Here is a 21,062-nt window from a genome sequence, read left to right as displayed (position 1 = left end):
TCAAATATACGGTATCAATGACATTAGGCAGATATCTGATACCCGGGATATTATTACAGTATAGACAATTCTTTTCATCACGATCCCTTCGCTCCCCTTACAGCGTCTTCTTGCCCTCCGTCTGGCGCTGCGACTCAACTACATAACCCACGGCCCGGGCAATGCCCTCGTCCACAGGGACGATAGGCAGATACTCGAGACGGTACTTCGCCTTCTCAATAGAGAAGTACCGTGTCATGCAAGAGTACCGCACAACACGACGGGTCAGTCGCGGCGTCTTGCCAAACAGACCGAGCACGCTCTCCGCAATTCCGCCCACCACCTCAAGCAGACCCTCTGGCAGCGCCCAGACCTGGTCAGGCTCGACGACCCGACCGATCAGCGCCCACATGGCGCGCGTCACGTCCCAGAAGTAGACGGGCGAGTCGTTGGTGATGTTGAAGGCCTCGCCGTCCACGCGCTCGTGCTCCAGGGGCCCGCCCTGGCCGGCCTCGTACCGCTCGTAAGTGGCCAGCAGTCGGTGGCCGGCCAGCATGTGTGCGTAGGCGATGTTGCCGACGTAGGTGAAGTCGAACAGGTTGTCGTTGTCGCCGAGTTGCATCTTCAGGACGGTCTGCGAGGCTTGCGAGCCGTGCTCGAGGATCTTGTATGTCACGGTCGTGTCCTTCTCGCCGTAGATACCGGCGGGCCGGATGGCGCAGGTCACCATGTTGGTTGGGGACTGGCGGTTGTACTTCAGGACGATCTCTTCAGCGTCGGCCTAGTGAGAAGAATGTGTGTTAGCGATTGGCGGAGCTTCGACTTGCGGAATTTGATGAGAGGCTGCGGTGCTTACCTTAGTCTCGGAGTAGTACTCCTTCTGCAGGCGACCCCGGATCAGGGGCCACTCCTCGTTGACGTTCTTCAAGTCACTCTGCGTATCGTGCACCACGGAGCTAGAGCTAGTGTAGACGAACGCCTTGCACTTGCCGCCCCAATCACCGTGCTCGCCGCCAGCAACCTGCAGTAGCGTCCGGGTTCCCTCCACATTCACCTTGTGAAGGAGCTTCTTGTTACCGTCGAGAACAGAGGGCGTCGCAGTGTGGATAACCAAATCCGGCTTGACGGCGTTGAACACCTTCATCATCGACTCGACAGAAGTGATATCGCCATCATAGTAAGTCGCGCCGGGAAGACGGTTGTGCGTCGTGCGCAGGTCCACCACCGACACTGTAGCCTTGTATTGGGGGTATCGCGAGCCCAGGGTCGGGTACTCGAAGCGCGCATCGCCTTGGGGCTTTGGCAGTGCGCTGCTGGGATCCGTCTCCGAGGGGAAGTTCAGCAGGTGATCGACAATGTGCCACCCCAGGAAGCCGCAGCCTCCGACCACCAGCACATTGCCCAATTCCAGATTGTGCCGTTTCGAAGACATTGTGATGGTATTGTGAGATGGTGAATCAATTGACTCCAGAGTAGCACATGAGGGTTGGAGCGGAAAGGGGGACTTTGGGGGGAGCTTCGGGGGGTCAGATCACCTGACACGTGAGATAAGATTTTCCTGCGTTATCACACGGATATTACCCATCGAATTTACCCGAACTACAGAGTGAGCAACGACGAACGGTCTTAGCCAGTAGTAGCACTGGTCTCAGCAAGTAGTTTTGGTTAAACTGCTTGACATCTAATCATACACGTAATCCCCTTCTCATTCTCCGGGGATTGTATCTCTGACCGGTTGATGATTCTTGAGCCAGAGGTGACCCATCTTCTTCTCACCGTCCCATTCCCGATCACAGGTTCCTATCAGGTAGGTAGCTTCGTTAGCACGACTGATCTTGACTTCAAAGTATAACAGAAGAAAGAGCGATAGGCTGCAAACTTACTCAAGTGTGGCCGCAACTGAGCGGCGGAGCTTGCGACTATACTGTCGCTGCTGCTCCTGCGACCCCCAGCACAAAGCACTTGCTTCGGGGTGGACCGTCATGAGCGGGTTGACGGGCGGTTTGTCTTCCTCCAGAGAATTGAGGATACCGTCGACATGACGGGCCATCTCATCTGCCCGGAGGGGGAGGTAGATGAGCACGTTCTGCGACGAGACACGAACGTGGTACAGCGGAGTCTCGAGGATGACTCGCGGCTGTTCGGCGGGGTGATTGGGGCTGATGAAGATTTTAATCTTCAGCACACCCCCGTCATACAGGGTCATCGGTCGCCCATAGTATGTGAGCCGCCACAGGAACGGGTTGTCATCCACGAGCTCGAGACCCACCATCCCCTTTGTACGCTCGGTAATATGGTGCATAATCTGCGCAAGTTGTGCGCGAAGACTTGCCGCCAGTGTATGATCCGTCTGTGCCAGGGTGCACCCTCGAATTGGCCAGTCGTTGGTCTCCTTCATGATTCGCTTCTCGAGAACCTCCAGGCGGGTTTTCAGGTCTTTGTAGTCCCAGTTACCTGCCATGACGTTGCCTTCGTGCTCGAATGGCATATGGTAGAAGGAGTGGCCGACTGGCGCTTTTTCGTTCTCAAGACCCTGCTGGATGGCCATCTTGTAGGACTCTAGATACCACAGGAAGCGTCTCTTGTAGGTATCGAGGAATGGGTTGGAGTGCGCGGCCCCGGCACCCAGAAAAGCTCCCTGGCTAGGTTCCAGCCCCGCTGGTGCAGGGTTGATTCCATAGGCTTTTTCAAGAGGACTGATGACCGTCAGACGGAGGTTCTCGTGATGGATCTGACGACTTCAGTTAGCAATCGAGGCCACCTCTGTTAATGGGAAATCGTGTTGATGTACGGGCACCATCCTACCTTGGCGTTGTACAGCTCAATCCGACCCTCATCATTGTCGTTCTCAAAGCCTGGCTCCAGATTGTAGGGCTTGGATGCCAAAAGGCTCTGGATGGATCGGAGGACCGTTTCCAGTCCCAGCACCGGAGACCACTGCTCGTTGGATTGCCCTCGCCAAGTGCTATAGAGATGATTAATGACTGGCCCCGACTACCATTCATTCAGCTCGGCATGATGGGAACGCTCTTACCCTAAGATTGATCTGTTCAAGTATATAAGTTTAGTTGTCTCGCGGTCATCCTATTCCAGTGGAGGGGTACTTACAGGCAGACCTTCCCGGTCGCATAGAGATTTGGACCAAAACGGGTCCTCCCGTAGTTCGTTGTTTGCAAGGTGACGATGGGTGGTCTCTCGGGATATTCTGCAAATCTGATGTCAGTGATCTTTCGTCTTGGGATAGTGGTACACGGGCCAACCCGACTGATACTTACCTGAAGGGATCTTGATCAAGAACTAGAAAAGAAGCACCCAGTCAATCATGGTCATTTCAACCTGGTCTTCTCTCGACGAAGACTTACCTGGTAGAATCCCAGAGCATATGGGGTCTCTGGTGGTCCGACGATGAGAGCATGGAGCTCACGAATGTTGGTGTCCTTGTATTCGATGTCGATGGCTGGAGTCTCTGTTAATTTGTCGTCTGGCTATGACGCTGACGAATACAACATACCGACATCGTCACTTTCCGAGAACTGCTTCAGCTCCTGTATCGGGTTGCGTGAGCTAGCCGTCATCTCCGAACATCTCGAGCGTCGATTCTACTTACTCGCATCAGCCGGAGGGCACACTGGTCTGCCATTTTGCAAACCTGCGTACCCGTAGAGGATATCGAGGGAAGGGTTCAGCGACGAGGAATGTTGATGATGAAGATTAAGCTGATGAGAGGGGTGGATGGTGGAGAAAAACAAAGAGCGCGTGGTATAGATTCGCGTCAGAAGTGACGGCTGTCTAAAGAGGCAGCTACCCGATGCATCAGGTTGGGGGTTTTCCATTTCGGCCCTTTTGGAGCGTCGGACTATCTCTTGTGCAGGTTATTGCATTAGTAGATGGATAAAGATCTATGTTTTTTCATAGAATTGGCCTTCTTGTTAAGGACGTTCGTTCTAGGGATCAATTATCAAAAAGGCCTTGCCCATTACGTTATTCATTATGGAGAGGAGACTCTCAGTAGTAGCTCCACGAAGCGGATAATTGGAAGGGGGTGATGCTGCTGTGAATTTAACGACATTTAATCGACCGCCTTGTTGACCGCCTTAGTACTAATTTTGGTTGCAGACATGAAGAGGCTTGGAATCAGGACTGGGAGATACCAGGATCTGCTTTGATCAATCAATTTCTGGCGCCATCTCTGATTCAATTGTCTGTCGTTAGCCTGGAGAATACTCGGAGGTCAGTCAGAAGGTATGAAACAGGTAAGGTATAGAGTGACACTACAGTTGCTAGATCCCCAGCATACTCATCTGTTCTTCTGTCCATCCTAGGCTTTTAGTGTTTGCTTTGACCCTGGGATTTTCTGGGCGACAGTGGATCGTGGCTGAATAGTGGACCTTCAAGAATTCAGAAAATAGATTAAGAGGCTTGATCAAATTGTTGGAGACTTTGCTTGTACGATCTGTGAATGTACCCGATGTGTTTGTGTTAGATATGAGAACCTGTGCACTACTCTTCTCGTACAGCGGCTGAAACCGCAAGGGCACTGTGAGACTGATGCTATAAAAAGCCTAACGACAGGAGCCATGGACGGAGCCAGGATGGTTCAGTTCAAGTGGGTCCAGGTACGAGCGGGAGTGGCCAGGTAAGAGGCCCCTATACGAGACCCAGATACTCTATGTATAGGGGGTCAATAAACATACATTTTCGGATTCATACTGGTAGTTGATTCAAGTCAATCAGGACTATGGAGGTTACTTAGAATGATTAGCTTATCCAATCATTTAATATTAACTAAGTTAATTCAACTAGGAAGATGTCGTTTTGTATGACCAAACCAGAAACAAGGCGGTGTAGCTGCACGTGACCCGGGCCCTGTTTTGGGGGGGGGTTTGCCAGGCCCCAAGACCAGCCAAAAGGGTATGCCCGCGAATGATTCGGAGGCAGAGAGGGGGCAACAAATAATGCCCAACCCAAAACCTTCTCCATCATCTCCTTCTTCACCCGCCTACCTTTCACCAATAACCCCCCCCCCCCCTCTTCCTACCCTCGAACTCGTTTGACTCGCCTCGACTCCCCGGCTTCACATCTTTAATCCTTCGGGCCCGTCCTACCCCTTTGCCAATCCTCCCTCTCGTCATCCCTCGTCCTCCTATGGTTGTGGCTTCGGTCGCCTGCGCCGGCTCCTCTCGCAAGCTCCCAGCCTCCTGTTCCTCATCCACCACAACCCCCGCGTCGTGGTCCGGACCTGTGCGCGCTTAAGATTCTCCTTCCCCGGCTTCAACCTTACCGAAATCCTTCCCCGCGATTTCTCCGGTCGGTCGCGCGCGCTGTCACTCCTTTATTCAATCCCTACCCCTCGTCGCCTGTTCCCCGCGTGTCGTCCCTATATGGCCAAAGAGTGAGTGAAAGTTCCTGGACCCTGGACTCGAGTTCCACCTATCCACTCTTCAAAGAACTCAACCAGATAGAAGCGGCCGATTCTAACCAATTCCCTTGCTATTAAATAGCACGAGCTAGAATCCTTTCAGTATCCTTCCCGCGATCTCGTTGTGTTTACCGACAGACATCAACATCACCTTTCCCCCCCGGTCCCGACTTATCACCCGTCATACCCTCACCTAACGTGCATGCTGTATTTGCCGTGCTACCGTGCCCACAACTCATTATCCTTCATCTGTGAAGGGGGACCATCATGCCCCCCGGTGGACTCCCGGCCAGCCTGGTCGCAGGCAAGCCGACCCCCACCGTCAACACCTCGGGCTATGGAAGTAGCTACCAGAAAAACACACCTACCTCCCCTGAGGATAGTCTGATTCCATTCGAATCACCTTCCACCCGGACCGCTGGAAACCACAGCCCTTTGAGCCCGGAAGACCGGTCCCCGCGGGGCCTTGAACCCGATCAACCGGGTTTCCGGGACCGATCTAATGTGAGAGATAGATCGCGCCCAAATGGGCGACCTCACAACAAGTCTCCAGGCTCCTCCCGTGTCTGTCAAAAGTGTAACGAGCCCTTAACGGGGCAGTTTGTGCGCGCATTGGGTGGCACATTCCACCTGGAGTGTTTCAAGTGCCAGGTACGTGGTGTCCTTCCGTGCACAAAGCCCACCCCTCTCCCCCCCCCCCCGGTGCCCTTCCCATTCTTGGAGATCCCATAAGACTCACACCATCTCTTCCATAGGATTGTGGTGAAATTGTTGCCTCCAAGTTCTTCCCCGTTGACTCGGATGACGGATCCTGCCAATTTCCCCTCTGCGAGACGGACTATTTCCGGCGATTGAACCTTCTGTGCCACGAGTGTGGTGGTGCTCTCCGTGGCTCCTACATTACAGCCTTAGATCGCAAGTACCACATTGAGCATTTCACCTGCTCCGTGTGCCCAACGGTCTTCGGTGCACAGGACTCCTACTATGAACACGAGGGCAAGGTCTACTGCCATTTCCACTATTCGACCCAGTTTGCACAGCGGTGCCATGGATGTCATACCGCCATTCTCAAGCAATTTGTCGAGATCTTCCGTAATGGCCAAAACCAACACTGGCACCCCGAGTGTTACATGATCCACAAGTTTTGGAATGTTCGGCTATCACCCGCTGGTCAGACTTGGGAACCGCCCCCTGTCGACGCCGATGCAACCCCCGAGGAGCGCGAGAACATCCGCCGAGAGGAGGATACGATGGAAGAGAAGGTCTACAACATCTGGAGCACTCTCTCCACTTTTGAAGAGTCATCTGCCGCGTGTATCTCTGACATGCTGCTACACGTTAGCAATGGAGCATACATCGATGGCGTGATCGTGGCTAAGCGATTCATTGCTCACGTTCAAATCCTCTTCGCCGCAGTCGACGAACTGGCAGTGTACATCAAATCTCACGGCGTCAAGGGTAAGTCTCGGTCTTTGATGAGAGACATTTGATTTCGCAGCCCCCTGTTTCTTGCTAACCTCAACCTTTTCAGATCTATCATATGGTCGTGAAGCTAAACTGCTTTGCAAGAAAATCGTCGCATTCTTTGCTCTTCTCTCCAAGACTCAAGAGGCCGGTGTTCGCAAGCTTGGTGTTACCCAGGAGCTGCTTTCGCTAGTGACCGGTCTGGCTCATTATCTCAAACTTCTCATCAGGATCGGTCTCCAGGGTGCTTTGAAGCTTGAGCGAGACAAGTCTGCACCGGACGGCTTACACAACTTCCTCGCACATCTGGCCGACCAAGAATCCCTCGCCCCACCCGAGGACGAGACTGCGCCCATTGATCTAAATGCCGGCGTTGAGGGTCTAGCCGACCAGCTTTCCGATTGCTGTATCGCATGCAAGGAGCCCATTGACGATGAATGTGTCCGTCACGGAGAAAACCGCTGGCACTTGAAACCTCCTCACCTGGCATGCTCATCGTGTGAGAAAGACTTGACTTTTGATCTTCCGGATGCACTGTGGAGTGAGAGCGCAAAGCGCACGTTCTGCTCAGCATGTGCTGACCATCATAACCTCGGTCCGGATGCGCAAGCCGGATTCATCCAAGTCACCAAGTTGCAGCAGTTTGTTTTCCTGTTAAGAGTTGCTCTTGCTCGGCTTCTGGCAGTTCTTCGCGCTGGTGGGACCCTGCCTTCTACATCTGGTAAGTTATTTTATTCCTCCTGAGTCCAGCATCACACAATCTCTGACCTCGTCTGTTACTCCAGATGATCCCAACGTTGAGGGCAATGAGAACAAGGATGGCTACCGTGTGCAACCCGGTGATGTTCGCCGATCTAATACCCTTTCTATGGCCCGTGGCGGTGCTCGCGGTGGCTTCGAAGAGTCGTCCCTGGAGCAGACTGTGGGTGAGATGCGTCGCTTGCGTTCCCTCCGTAATGAGCGCACCCTGTCAACGACATACAAGAAAGCCCGCGCGTCTCGAATCATCGATGGCCCGGAGGGCCGGAGTGTGAGGCCAGGTTCTTCTGGTTACGATGGCGGTGACCCTCGTGGACCCGGCTTCCAGATCGTCGAAGAACGGGATGCGAATGGCGAAACAGTGAAAGATCTGACTTTCGGTGCTCAAGATGCCCTCACTTTGGACGATATTCCGCGTATCGTCGCAGCTGAACAAGCTAAGGAGCAGCGGCCCAACGCGTACCGACATGCTGGTTCTAAGCTCGTGGGAACCATGGAAGGAATGCCTACTTACAAGCCGGGACACGCACGCGAGATGTCCAAGAATCAGCTGGAAATGCTTGTGGAGTCTTCGACCCGTGGCAAGCGCTATTTCTCAGAACTTACGGCATTGGAATACTTCATTGTTCGTCACGTTGCTGTCTTGTCTATGGAGCCGTTGCTGGACGGACAGTTCAGTATGGAAGAGCTGCTCTCGTTGATCGAATCTCGAAAGCCTACCATCTGGAACATATTCGGCCGCGCCTTCAAGGATGAAAAGAAAAAGGGCAAGAAGAAGGGAGTCTTTGGAGTTTCACTCGACTATCTGGTCGAGAAGGAGGGTACCGAGTCTGGGCACGGTGTTGGCCCCGGCGCCTTGCGGATTCCAGCACTCGTAGATGATGCCGTTTCCGCTATGCGCCAGATGGACATGTCGGTTGAGGGTGTCTTCCGGAAGAATGGCAACATTCGCCGTCTCAAAGAACTTGCCGAGTTGATCGATACAAAGTACGATCAGGTCGACATGACGAAGGAGGGTCCTGTGCAAATCGCAGCACTTTTGAAAAAGTTCCTCCGCGAAATGCCAGACCCGTTGATGACTTTCAAGCTGCACCGTCTTTTCGTCGCTTCGCAAAGTAAGTTGGTATCTACACATTACTTGTGGCAATTGAGTGCTGACATGTCTTCGCAGAACTATCCGACTCCGAGAAGCAGAAGCGAGTCCTACATTTGACGTGCTGTCTCCTTCCCAAAGCCCATCGTGATACGATGGAGGTTCTGTTCACCTTCCTCAACTGGACATCATCCTTCTCGCACATTGATGAGGAGTCTGGCAGCAAGATGGATATCCACAATCTGGCAACTGTCATCACACCTAACATTCTTTACCCCAACACCAAGAACGGCACCGTGGACGAGAGTTTCCTGGCCATTGAAGCAGTCAATGCACTGATCACATACAATGATACCATGTGCGAGGTAAGTACTCACTTTCTTCCCAAGTGCCAGGGAAAGACACTGAGTTAACATGTTTTGCGTGCCAGATTCCGGAGGATCTGCAAACCGTTCTGGGTGATCCTACTCTTTTCAAGGAGAACTCTGAAGTGACTTCCAAGGACATCTTGAAGCGATATGGTGACATTGCACGAGGCAGTCTCTCAACGAGACCGGACAATGGCGGGGAGACGTTTACTATCAACAATCATCGGAATGCGAGCACCCCGACCTCGGCTCGTATTGAAACTGATCCTTCTCAGGACACCGCCTGGCAGATGCAGAGCTCAGTTCGCCACGTTCCGGGACCCAGTGCTCACTCCCACTCAGCAAGTGCCCAGCCCCAAGCTGGTCTTGACTTTGGGCCTCCTCAAGCTGCGTATCACCGTGAACGCAGCCATAGCAACAGCAGCCAACCTGGTTCAGATGGGCAGCAAGGCCTCCCCTACCGTCCACGACCTAGTGCCGGTGCCATGGGAGTCACTGGTTAGAATTTTCCCGTCTTCGTCCTTTTTCTTCCTGCACAGCTGTCATCGATACACCAAACCTCGATGACTATCATTTGCATCACACAACCTGGCGCCATCTGTGACAGCCCAAGGTGTACTTGTCTTCTCTCTCATTTCTATGGGGGCGTGTTGAGCGTTTTTCGTTTCTGGTCGTTTTTTCCTCTTCCCTTTCATCACTGCCTTATCCTATGTCCATTCATCTCGTCTCGACTGAAAGGTTTGGTTGACGGAGTTCTCTCATCTTCACATTTCACATTATTCAAAATTCTCACCCAAAAGTGAATCATCATCCCCTCATTGGTCCCGATACCTTTGGTGTACCTATTCCCTACATACCCCCGTCCGTCATCCCCCCCTTTAGTCCGCGGATGCTACCATATGTATCGTCCACTACCTGTCCTTTTTTTCGTCATTTCTCTTTTCTTTCCATACCCATCCATACCTGACCCACCCACTCTGTCGGAGCCATGTATGTTTCCCCTTGCTTTCGTTCACTATGGGCGTGTTTCTCTACAGTCTATGCTCTTTTCATATTATCTCTTTCGCTTCGCTTCTCGACTTGAACCAGGCTCCGGGTTTTACCTTGGTTCATGATGCCCATTCCGCGGTTTTTTTTTTCCTTCTCTTTTGCTTCTTTCCTTTCTTCTCCCAGATCTGGTGATCTAGCATCGGTCCATGGAGTCTTTTTTGTGAATTTCTCTTCCTTTTTTTTTCTACCCCTTCCAGACGTCTGCGGTCCGCTTGATTGCAATCAATGATACCTGTGCTGAGTCTCGAATTTCAAATCTCAATGTAGCTTCTACTTTGTACTCTGTGGGTTCTTTGCATAATAGCTCTAGCTCTTTTGGTCTCCAGTGAGATCTAGTGCTGGGCCATTATTAGAGAGCATGCTTGAATGGCTGCTCTATATATAGGCATACACATGCTGAGGTGCCTGGATGAGGCTCATAACACTAGAATAAGGTTCTTCCAACCGTATCTCGGGTATGCCCTGGATATATTTATCATGCCTTCCGCAAACTCAACTATTCGTGTGGTAAAGCATTTCGTGATACTGCCCTAGATCAAGCTAAATATATCCGTAGGCAGCTTCTGTGAGTTGATATCTACCCCTTGGTACGCAATGATGGCCCCATTGCTGAACTTTACATCATGAGTTTCAGACGCTCTGGCCTATCTACCACCTCATGTATGACCAATCCGATAGCACCCTTGAGAGGACTACGAAATGTACCTTGTGCAAAGCAGACTAACGGGCAACTCATCACGAAAATGGATAGTCTAACCGGAGGTTGGAAGGCTTAAACAGCCAAAATGGAATAAAATCCGACGCCCGAAAGAAACTCTCATGAGCAAAAAGCGTAACAAACCAATACAAACACCAATTATGACGATAAAACAGAATACAACACCACGAATACAGTCTCATGCCCGTAATTGGCGATACTCCACGCTCAAAAACAATATCAATTAGAATAAAACAACCCGGCCATCAATTCAAGATGCGTCCGCTACGCCGATGCATGCATATGTATTCTTCCTCTATACACGCTTGCGAAGTGCTCTCATCCCGCGAGACGAGGCGTCCATCGTGGATGCTGGAGCGGTAGTCTTCCGCACGGTGGACGCAGTAGCAGAAGTGGCGGTCTTCTTGACAGCCAGAGATGCAGCATTTGCTCTAGGAACAGCGGGTTTCTTTGTAGTTGTGGAAGCCCCGGCTGTTGCCTTCCTGGCACCAGTTCCAGTACGAGTGGGTTTCGTGACGGTTGTGCCTGAAGATGTGGTAGACGAGAAACTATTCTTGCGTTCACCCTGGCGGGTGGCTGGCCGCGGGAGAGGAGACTTGACTGCCCGGGGACCCGTCGCAGAGCGGGCTGTTGTTTTCTTGGCTTGTGTGGACTGTGCGAGGTCCCGGACGGTGGACGTGGTAGCACCACGTGGACGTGTACCAGGTCCAGCGGCCCGTAGAGGGCTGGAAGGCTTTAGTGGCGAGGTTGGTCGGGACATGTATGAGGGCTGTCCTTTTTCGGGGGAGGCACGGAATGGGGATTGTGGGTATGTTCGAGAGTTGAGGGACTTGGGGGACAGGATTCGGTTGTCGTGACCTCGCACCTCTTGCGATACGACGCGTGATGCACCGCCCACGGCGGGAGCCTTGCCACGGCGTTTGGGGTTCTTCAGTCCTTCGGGTGTACCAGCAGCCGGCGCGTTCTCTTTGTCAGAGTAGTGTCCCTCATTGCTGGGAAGGTGTTAGTGTTCGGCCTCAATTGAACAGAGAGGTAAGCGATCGTACCTATTGCGTCGGGTCCGCCCGTCACGCGTGCTGGATGGCGAGAGTGCTTGGTCAATGGAGATGGGTGCGCGCGAGGTCTTTGCTGGAGAGATTCTACGAATGGGTGAGGTCGCCTGGGCCGGGGCCGAGTGTTTCTCGAGGAGCTCGCCCATGTTGGCCTTGCGAAGAGAGATGGGAATACGGTTGACGCGTCGTTCAAGGCGGGAGCGAAGGTCATTTGCTTGCAGGGCATATTGAGCACGAAGCTTACGAGCACGCTCGGTGACTGAAGTGTTGTCAGTACTGGCCTATTATCTAAAATCCCTTCTGTAGACGTACTTTCAAGCTGGAGGTTGTCAATCAGCGCTTGCTTTTGGCTCTGGGTGAGACGCAGCTTCTTGACTGGTCTTCCCGTAGGCGTAGCATCTGGTGCATCAATAAATTCAGGAGCTTTTCGTTTCAAAGTGGCCATTGTGGGGGACTGATTTGTGTTGAAGATTGGAATGGAGAGCAAGAGAGGTACATCGAGTAAGTGTGGAGGCGCGGAGCCATAACAAACAACATCACGGGCGGAGATACCAGGCAGAATCCATAGCTTCACCTCATCGTCATCACCGCCGTCCCTGGCCGACGCCTACCTTTGTCAATCTCCTCAATCTCCTTTCCCATTCCTTCTCGCCATATTCCGCCATCATGTCGCTCGAAGCCACGATGATCATGTTAGTCGTTGATGTCTGTCCGAGCTTGAACCGCCGTGCTAACTCCCTCACGCAGTGTCGACAACAGCGAAAGCAGTCGCAATGGAGACTACACGTGAGACCCTCGCCCTTTCGCCATCTTCGACATCATCTAACCTCTGCAATCTACAGATCAACCCGGTGGCAAGCTCAAGTTGATGCCGTCAGCATCATCCACAGCGTCAAGATGCGCGTACACCCTCAGTCCGCTGTCGGTCTGATGAGCATGGGCGGCAAGGGTCCCGAAGTGCTATCCACCTTCACCACGGATTTCGGTAGCATTCTGGCTGGTCTACACAACACAAAGATTCACGGAACGTCGCACCTGAGCTCTAGTATTCAAGTTGCTGGTGTAAGTGAATACGATCTCCCCAAACGGGAGGCTCGGTCATGCAGGTCACTAACTGAGCGATGATCCAGCTGGCCCTCAAGCACCGATCCGAGAAGTCCCAACGGCAACGCATCATCGTTTTCTCCTGCTCCCCGATCGAAGAGGATGAGAAGACACTCGTGAAGCTGGCCAAGAAGATGAAGAAGAACAACGTCTCGATTGACGTTGTGGCATTCGGTGACCTGGAGTCCGACCAAACCAAGAAGCTGGAAGCCTTTGTGGATAATGTGACGAGCGGTGACAACTCCTACCTCGCCATCATTCCACCAGGACCCCATCTGCTGAGCGAGGAGCTCCAAGCAACCCCCATCCTGGCCGGTGAGAATGCTACCGCCGGTGGTGCGGGTGGCGGCGGTGGTGAAGAGGCGGGTGGTTTCAACTTTGAGGATGCTGCGGAGAACGACCCTGAGCTGGCATTCGCACTGCGGCTATCTTTGGAGGAGGAGAAGAACCGGCAAGAAAAGGAGAAGCGTGACCGTGAGGCGGCTGAGGGCAAGACGGAGCTGGGTAATATCCCCGAAGAGGGCCAGGGCGAGTCAAGCGGTAACAAGGACAAGAAGGATGAGGATAAGATGGACACTGCGTAGATGCTGACTTCCCCTGGAAGTGATATATGATGCATACCCGGCGTTTACTTCTGTTTTCTTCTAATGTTCTCGTTCCCTGTATACTCAAAGAGCTGACGCCCGCTTCTGCTTGCCATGTGTCATATAGGTAGACAGACACAGTCTACCGAGTGTGAACGGAAATGTTAATTTAGTTGATGTTGGTTGGTATTATGCACAAGCCGGGTTTGATGGTGTCCCAGTCTCAAGTACAGTAAACAGCAATGAGAAGGGAAAACATAAAAAGAAGGAAATGTCTAGTTCGTAAGGTCATCACACAATTCAATCCAGCGCTCCACCCTCCTTCACTTCAAGGTCCAACAGTATTATACGAAATCCCACGTCGGACTACTCACGTCCTCCCTCGCAACCAAGCCCCCAAGTGCCGATCAAAGGCCTCGCACCGCACCGGCATCTCCAACTGGTAGAACGGGTTCTTCATCACGTAGTCGGCGTATAGCTCGTAGATCTTGTTCATGATCGTGTCTACATTGCCGGTCATAGGGTCCGTGAAGAGCAGGAACTTGGTTCCCGTCAGAGTCTGGAAGCAAGTCAATCGGAACTTTTCGGTCTCGAGATGCTCCAAACCTGACGCAGGGACGCCAGGGTTGGGATAGCTGAATCCGACGGGCGCGTTGCCGCTGGGGGATGTGAGGGCGGGCGAGGTCTGGGCGAGAGGGAGCTTGGGGGTTATAGAGCGGGTGATGGCGTGGACACTGTGTCGCAAATACTCGTTAGCGATCGGGATACCATCTAGCGAGGTGGAGATGTCCAAGGGGCATTGGTTATGTGGAGGGTCATACCCGTGAAAGGTACCAGCGAGGACGAGGTAGTCATTGGTGGAGAGGCTGCGCAGACCGGCCTGGTACTCGCGCTGGTAGATCAAACCACCTGCCTTGTTGATGATGATCAGGGAGAAGACTGTCCTGGTGGAGGAAGGCATGTTAGTTGCACATTTGGGATTCGAGATCGCATGATGGCTTGGACACACATGATGGGCGGAGTCAAGGGTGTCCGCGGTCCGGACAACGTGGCCGGGCGAGGAAGAAAGGAGGTTTACTGCGCCTGCAGCATGCCTTGCAGATGATGGATGGGAGATAAAGAGGATAGGGAGGAATAGTGTGCAATTGCAAGTTAGATGCGCATGGCGCGTGTTGGTCCTTGGATTGTCCAGGATGTTGGAGTCGCGAGGAGTCGGTTTAATTGGGGCGCTAGTCTCCGGACTGGAAGCTGGTCGCGCGGGTTCAAGCCGGACTGACGGGAATCATCCAGTTATGAAGAGCTACTTAGTTCGGCTTCGATAATCTTGGTCTGGATGGTCCACAGAGTTCTTGTTCGAGGCTTAGGTAGGTAATTTTGATAGACTATCATAATTAACCGACTGAATCGACCACCCGACCCGATCACACGAATTCACTTGAATGAAGACTTGAATTCACCTAAATTGACCACCTAAATTGACCTACACACTGTACGAAAACGGTGATTTGAACGAATCATCTCATATTCAATTCACAATCATAACTAATTCTTTATGAGTCTTGACCGACTATCCGAATTGGTGCTAAAGGAGATCTTTAGAATCCGATGATCTTTCTGGAGGACCTGTTCAAACGGTGAATCCAGCTCATTAATTTTGACTAATTGAGAGAATAGTGTATACCGCGAATTCAATTAAGTTCACCTGAATTTGAGGGGCCGAATTTATCAAAATTGACGAAACCTTTTGAAGTGTGTGAAAAAGATTTCACATCCAGCTGTTCGAAATTAAATAAGTAAAGGGGAGTCGGGCATCCTCTTCATATCCATAGTTTTTGGGGGAACCGTACGGTACCGCCGAGCCAAACCGACTCAACTTGTCAATATGGACGAAGTAAGGGTTGAAAACATTTCAAGGGTGTCCGCTTGAACAGATCGACCGCTTGGATAAACCGAGGCGATTAGAGTGTACGAATTCGGGTTCAGAATTATAGGTTTACCAAGGTAGTAAGCGAACATAGAGAGAGGAGCCTTGAGGTACCCAAGATTATAAATTCTAAACCCAAGATAGCATAATGACAAGGTCAACAATCCCTAACACGATAGTGCCAGAAATTGATCACGTAAGGCACAGCGTTTAGGCCCGAAGCGCTTCAAGAGTTCCCAACACTTGCTTTCAATCCAGAATAAGACATAGCTTCAGTCTCAGGAGCCATAGTGAACATAGGAATCCAGGGCAGCCGCTTCCGCTCCGGAAATAACACACTCGCGTCCCTTGCCCAACTTGTCAGGCATCGAGTTGCCCATGATTGACGAGCCGGGCCCAATGAATGCCTTGCGCATATCTCTTGAGTAGGACGTACTAGGTATCTCGCAGGTTTCTCATTTGCTTCACCATTTTCAAGCACTCCCGTCATAGCCCGTGTCCACAGTTGCATGCATCTAACAAGACTCTATACTTTGAAGAACTTCCCCCACCGATCTCTCTGCGCTTCGGGCAATACCTGCATACACCCGGCCGACAAGCCACCATCGTCGAGATTCAACTGTTCTGTGCCAGCGCCTACCCACTTCTCCGCAAGTTTTTCTTTCCACTCATCAATCCAGACCACCTGCCGCTTACCATCAGTGCCAACCAAGGGCACCATACCTTTCGGCACGTATCCAGTTTGTCCAAGGGCTTCACCGCTATAGAAGAATTTGTGCTGAGGACTGCACTTGCCCACGAAGCCACGAGGATGATCTTGCGTAGGATCCGACTTGGACTGGAGCTCGCGGTAACAGCGGTGACACAGCACGGTCAAGGGACAGGAACGGCAGAAGTGCCACCTGTTGAGCGATCTGATTACGTCCTTGCAGGTGGAGCAATGAGTACTAGGGTCGGTTGTGAACCAGTCATCGTATGGAGCTGCCCAGTCATCCTCTGGATCCTCATCCTGCATCTGGGCCTTATCATCCACAATACGGACTTTCTCCAACACACTGGACACATCAGTTTGAACGACTCCCACCACATCGTCTCCTAGTGCTGGGTCATCCGATTCTTTGCCCCAGGCCTTGATCAGGTATAAAGCAGCGCGGAGGTCGTCATCACTGTCCTCGATCATGAGAAACACCTTGAAGAGTATGGCAAAGGCATCGATGTCGTTTGCGGGTGTATCGTCTGATAACAAAGCAATACATCTTCTCACAACCTCACTGAGAAGTTGTCGGGCATGGACCATGTCACCGTTATCAAGCAGCCAGCTCGAGACGATCAAAGAGACCTCGTTGATATCATCCTCGACAAATGCAGGAGGATTATTTCCATAGAAAGGGATCTGGGGCCAATAGAGACACGCAGTCGCCAATCGACTCATTGCCCGCGTTTGGAAAGGTTGAATCCACGAGTGCCCGGATTCTCCCGGGACAAGAGCAATCTCATTCCAAATTTGAATGGCCTCACGGGGCCGATCTTTGTCAAACAGTACTGACGCAATCCAGAATTTCAACACGATCGGATTAAGCCATTCGGGAGTTGCGCCTTTCAGTACTCCTGGGATCGAGGCGATGAGATCGAGAAGTGCCGTGTCTTCCGGGGTGAGAGCATAGTGAAGAACGCTGTGCATGATCCCAAAGCGAGAGGCGAAGGCATCAATAAGGAAGATTGTAAAAGTATCCCCTTCAATCTCATCGATAATCGGATTGAGGATTTTCTCGGACCGGTCAAAGGCCAAGTCTAACACAGATCGGAAGCGCTGAGGCTGACGTAGTTCCGAGAAAACAACGAAAAACGAGAGCCAAAGATCCCCGAATGCGTGTGTCTCAGTAAGCGTAACAAACTGTTCCCAGGCATGAAGCGCAGTCGAGATAGCCTTCTCGGTCGATTTGACACGGTATAGCATGTTCGCCTCGTCAAGCAGGCTTCCTAGATACCTTTGAAAGTCATATCCAGGATCCTCGGGATTGTTGTCCGGCGATAGTACGAGATCAGAATGCTCTAATGCCTCTTTGTACTTTCCAACCTCGCTATATGCGCGCGCCATGTCCTTGTGAATGACAGAAATGGATTGCTCGCTCAAGGAAGGCGCTTTGTCGTGCTCATCTAGAGCAATGTGAAAGTGAACAAGGGCATCTTGGGAATTTCCATGCTGGAGCATTGACTGTGCGACACGAGCGTACCACATCGCTGTCTTTTGGAGACATTGCGACTCCGCGGTCTGTAAAATTTCTGCAGACCGTAGACCAATTGAAATGTCCTTTAGCTTTTTCGATGTTCCGTCGGAACTCGAAGGCGTGGCTGTTATTTCAGCGTACGACCACAGTAGGGTGGGTAGTGCCGCTGGCAGTCCATCATCGTTGATGTCTTCAGGGGAAAGCCAAAGACGTGAACACAATCGAACCAGAGACGAAAAGAGAACTGCAAACGGACATGCATCATCGCCTGCCAATTCTTCAAAAGTTCTCTGCTGAGCAGGGGTAAGCCACTTGAAGACCATCTCCGCCGCCTCATTTGCAGTATCCCGATCATTACAGCCCCACCAATATCGCCCCAGCTCTGAGATCCTTGAAGACGAGTGGAAAGTGTATCTTGAGAAAGACTGTTCGTAGATCGGATCAATTAACCAGAACCTCAGCCACAATTCGTTGGTCAAGAGCTCCGTGAGGAGAGAAGAGATGTCATCTCGCCGACTCGACGTAACGTTCTCGGGATCCACTGATTCTAGATGCAAAGAGAGGTACTTCTTTGCGTATCTTCTGAGGTGAACCAACCATCTATAGGATTTAGGTGTCTCGACATTCGTTAGCGCGTAAATTATCGCGTACAAGAAGTTCGCCCCGCCCTGGTCACGGTTGATATGAATGGACCCAGCGTCTATAGATGGCGATTCGAAGAATTCATAGAAGGAACTGTGCCGAAGTGTCACAACGGTAGAATCGTCATATTCATTATAGTCATTTTCTGGCACCCGCAGCGAAACTAGCGACGAGTATACCTTTAGCAGGTCATCTTCCAGATTCAGGACTTCTTCTCCGAGGACGATCTCCAGAACGAGATCCAGTTGCTCCACTGTCAAAGGTCTCTGCGCTAGTGTGACGGAGGAAAGAAGGATATTGAGCTGTTGAATCTGGGATCCTTCGTCATCAGACATCATATCGGACGCTGATAACTCTTTTCCAAGCCGCTGCAGCTCCTCGTGCAGCATCGCACTGATGCCCTTCGGCATGGTCTTGACGACTTTGCGAATCTGCTCCTTCGTTCTGCAGCGCATGACGTTCTTGATAACAAGATTGGCCCATTCCCAAAGACCTTCTGCCTGTGCGCATATATCTTGGATGACTTCGTCTTGGAAGTCTGAAGCATTGCGAAACAGCTTGGACTTTTGGAGCCTCTGAGACACGAATCCATGCAGATCATCTTTGTTCTCGCTGTGGGTAATTTCAATGTCATGGATCCATCCCAATGAGTGTTCTTCAATGATGCTGCGTACAGAATCCCGGCCCAGAAGGACGACTCGTAGTGGTGGCTTTCTGTCCATCTCCTCCGAGAATGTTCTTTCAAGCAGACTGAAGAAGATCTCTTGCTCGTCTGAATCAGCCTCATCAATGCCATCGATGATCAAACAAACGGTGTCATCTGATTTCTCGAAATAGTCCAGGAAGAGCTTGTTCCAGACAACGTACGTATTGTCTGGATCTCCCTTCAAGCAAAAGTCCTCGGCATAGACCGCGAAACTTGGCTGCAGCACGACGATCTGCCACGCCAGAGTTCGTAAAGCTTTGTTGAAAGACCGCAGATCTACATCATTGTTCTTGAAGAAGAAAGATGCAACAACGGCGTCGCTTTTGATCGCAAGATCACCGATGATCTTTGACGCCAAGTAAGATTTTCCAACGCCAGGACCGCCATGGATCCAAAGCAAAGGCTCGCCGCCATCCCACCATTCGCTGATCATCTCTTCAACCCACTTTCCAGAGCCTGGAATTCGACTCTCACTGATAGCCGAATATACTTGCCCCGAAGCAGAGATAGGCCCCAACAGCGCCTTCAAGGCGCTTATTCTCTCCTTATCGTTCTCCAGCTCACTTTTCTCAAGCAAGATTGCTGTGTTCTTCAAAGCCTGGCTTGTAAGAGTCAAGTTGTGTGCAGAAACCATCTTATGTTCCAGTCCTGTCAACGCCTCTAGTTCAGCCAGGAGTCCCTGGATTGAAGTGTCCTCAACAAGCACATTCCTTGCCCATTTCGAGAATCGCGCCCTGAATGCGCCCCGACTCAGCAGGCTCTGTGATACCCCGCAAGCATTCAAGAATGTCACGAAGACTTTCACAATGATGTTTTTCATCCCCTCACTCAGCGGGACACCTCGGTATGAATCTAAACGCTGCGCGAAATACCCTAACTTTTCAAACAGGGCATTGACGCTATCAAAGGCATCGCTGACCCGACGTGCAGAGCGGATGAGAAGGAGCATTGCCCCCATGATAGTCGACGCAGGTGGAAATGCGATCGAAACCGCGCCGGAGATGATATCGCCGAAATTCTCAAACGGGGTGAGAATAGTTTGCATGGCGTGGAAAAGGGGACGTTTCTTCATTCGGAAGTCCGCGAAATGCTCCTTCTCTGAATCGAGATGGCTGGAGAGGTCGGACGGTGTGCTGACTTTGGGGAAGTCGGGCGACGTTAGCGGGGTGCCTGTTTCTTGGGCATAGTTGTTGCACGCTGTCTCCCAGAGCTCTGAGAGGCTGTCTCCTGATGCCATCTCAGAGAACATTGCCGAAGCCGCCCCTTGTGGCTATCTATACAGTACGAGGTGGTAAGTATGGTGAGGAAATTGTTTGACATCGGTTCGGTTGAGTAAGAATGCGAAGGCAGAGATGTCCTGACTGAATTACCCCTCGTAGCCCACCCAGCCGCACTAACTAGGTATGCACCTCGTTTGGGTTAGCTCTAGAATCATGCTTGTTCCAGTCTTGACACCACTGGAATTTTTTTTTGAGTTCTACTGCAGCTGAAACAATCCAATCGGCGTGGACATTGACCAAATGTCAAAGAAATCTTAATTCTCGACAAACACGACCCGTCCTGCTTTTTGTATTTCCCTGAGAGACCCAGTCGTCCTGATGAGCGCTACTGCACCAACAAGGCAAAGTACCGCAGAGCTATTCTTGCCAACTATTGCTACTTGAAGTCCAATTCGGATACACATGCCCTAAAAGTTCTGTAGAGGGCTTGTAGGTTCACGCCCGCTTATAGCTTATAGAAGGCAAATTTTATGTAGATGGACAGCAATAATCCAAAGGAAGCCGCCCGCAAAGTCAGAGCGGTGAAAAGAAACGATAAAGGAAATTGTCATAATCAAAAGCATCCGCCGTCTTTGTATCCTCTTCCCCTCCTACTAAGCTAATAGTTATCCGGCGGTAAAGTCTATGACCGACGTATACCCTTTTACCACCTTCCAACCATAGAAGGAATCGCATTTGCGATATGGTTCTCA

General features: G+C 51.5%; 7 protein-coding genes across 7 annotated transcripts; 2 read left to right on the top strand and 5 right to left on the bottom strand.

Annotated features, from left to right (window-relative positions):
• Positions 1-97: 97 nt before the first annotated feature.
• N7458_004937 (C-3 sterol dehydrogenase/C-4 decarboxylase) lies at positions 98-1,411 on the bottom strand (the record flags this gene model as incomplete). The annotated part of the gene is made up of 2 exons (XM_056908319.1): positions 98-760; positions 836-1,411. 2 exons carry the CDS (start codon positions 1,409-1,411, stop codon positions 98-100), a joined length of 1,239 nt encoding a protein of 412 aa, XP_056766937.1.
• A 273-nt stretch (positions 1,412-1,684) lies between these two features.
• On the bottom strand, positions 1,685-3,619 carry N7458_004936 (ubiquitin-conjugating enzyme E2; the record flags this gene model as incomplete). The annotated part of the gene is made up of 9 exons (XM_056908318.1): positions 1,685-1,808; positions 1,863-2,710; positions 2,785-2,944; positions 3,014-3,025; positions 3,088-3,184; positions 3,255-3,276; positions 3,342-3,445; positions 3,491-3,524; positions 3,587-3,619. 9 exons carry the CDS (start codon positions 3,617-3,619, stop codon positions 1,685-1,687), a joined length of 1,434 nt encoding a protein of 477 aa, XP_056766936.1.
• A 2,046-nt stretch (positions 3,620-5,665) lies between these two features.
• On the top strand, positions 5,666-9,585 carry N7458_004935 (GTPase-activating protein LRG1; the record flags this gene model as incomplete). Its single annotated transcript, XM_056908317.1, has 6 exons — positions 5,666-6,049; positions 6,154-6,856; positions 6,930-7,583; positions 7,648-8,736; positions 8,793-9,079; positions 9,145-9,585. 6 exons carry the CDS (start codon positions 5,666-5,668, stop codon positions 9,583-9,585), a joined length of 3,558 nt encoding a protein of 1,185 aa, XP_056766935.1.
• Positions 9,586-11,145: 1,560 nt separating this feature from the next.
• N7458_004934 (uncharacterized protein) lies at positions 11,146-12,347 on the bottom strand (the record flags this gene model as incomplete). Its single annotated transcript, XM_056908316.1, has 3 exons — positions 11,146-11,842; positions 11,897-12,161; positions 12,215-12,347. The coding sequence occupies 3 exons, from the start codon at positions 12,345-12,347 to the stop codon at positions 11,146-11,148; spliced, it is 1,095 nt and encodes a 364-aa protein (XP_056766934.1).
• Positions 12,348-12,541: 194 nt separating this feature from the next.
• Positions 12,542-13,590, top strand: N7458_004933 (proteasome regulatory particle base subunit RPN10; the record flags this gene model as incomplete). Its single annotated transcript, XM_056908315.1, has 4 exons — positions 12,542-12,594; positions 12,650-12,688; positions 12,745-12,964; positions 13,033-13,590. Exons 1-4 carry the CDS (start codon positions 12,569-12,571, stop codon positions 13,588-13,590), a joined length of 843 nt encoding a protein of 280 aa, XP_056766933.1. The 5' UTR covers positions 12,542-12,568.
• Positions 13,591-13,960: 370 nt separating this feature from the next.
• Positions 13,961-14,551, bottom strand: N7458_004932 (trafficking protein particle complex subunit 4; the record flags this gene model as incomplete). The annotated part of the gene is made up of 1 exon (XM_056908314.1): positions 13,961-14,551. The coding sequence occupies one exon, from the start codon at positions 14,549-14,551 to the stop codon at positions 13,961-13,963; it is 591 nt and encodes a 196-aa protein (XP_056766932.1).
• Positions 14,552-16,040: 1,489 nt separating this feature from the next.
• N7458_004931 (NACHT domain protein) lies at positions 16,041-20,339 on the bottom strand (the record flags this gene model as incomplete). Its single annotated transcript, XM_056908313.1, has 1 exon — positions 16,041-20,339. The coding sequence occupies one exon, from the start codon at positions 20,337-20,339 to the stop codon at positions 16,041-16,043; it is 4,299 nt and encodes a 1,432-aa protein (XP_056766931.1).
• Between the last annotated feature and the right edge of the window lie 723 nt (positions 20,340-21,062).

The sequence above is a fragment of the Penicillium daleae genome, assembly GCF_028827525.1.
Source record: "Penicillium daleae strain IBT 16125 chromosome Unknown utg000005l_segment0_segment0, whole genome shotgun sequence".
NCBI lineage: Eukaryota > Fungi > Ascomycota > Eurotiomycetes > Eurotiales > Aspergillaceae > Penicillium > Penicillium daleae.
This window is presented reverse-complemented; position numbering and strand designations above follow the sequence as displayed.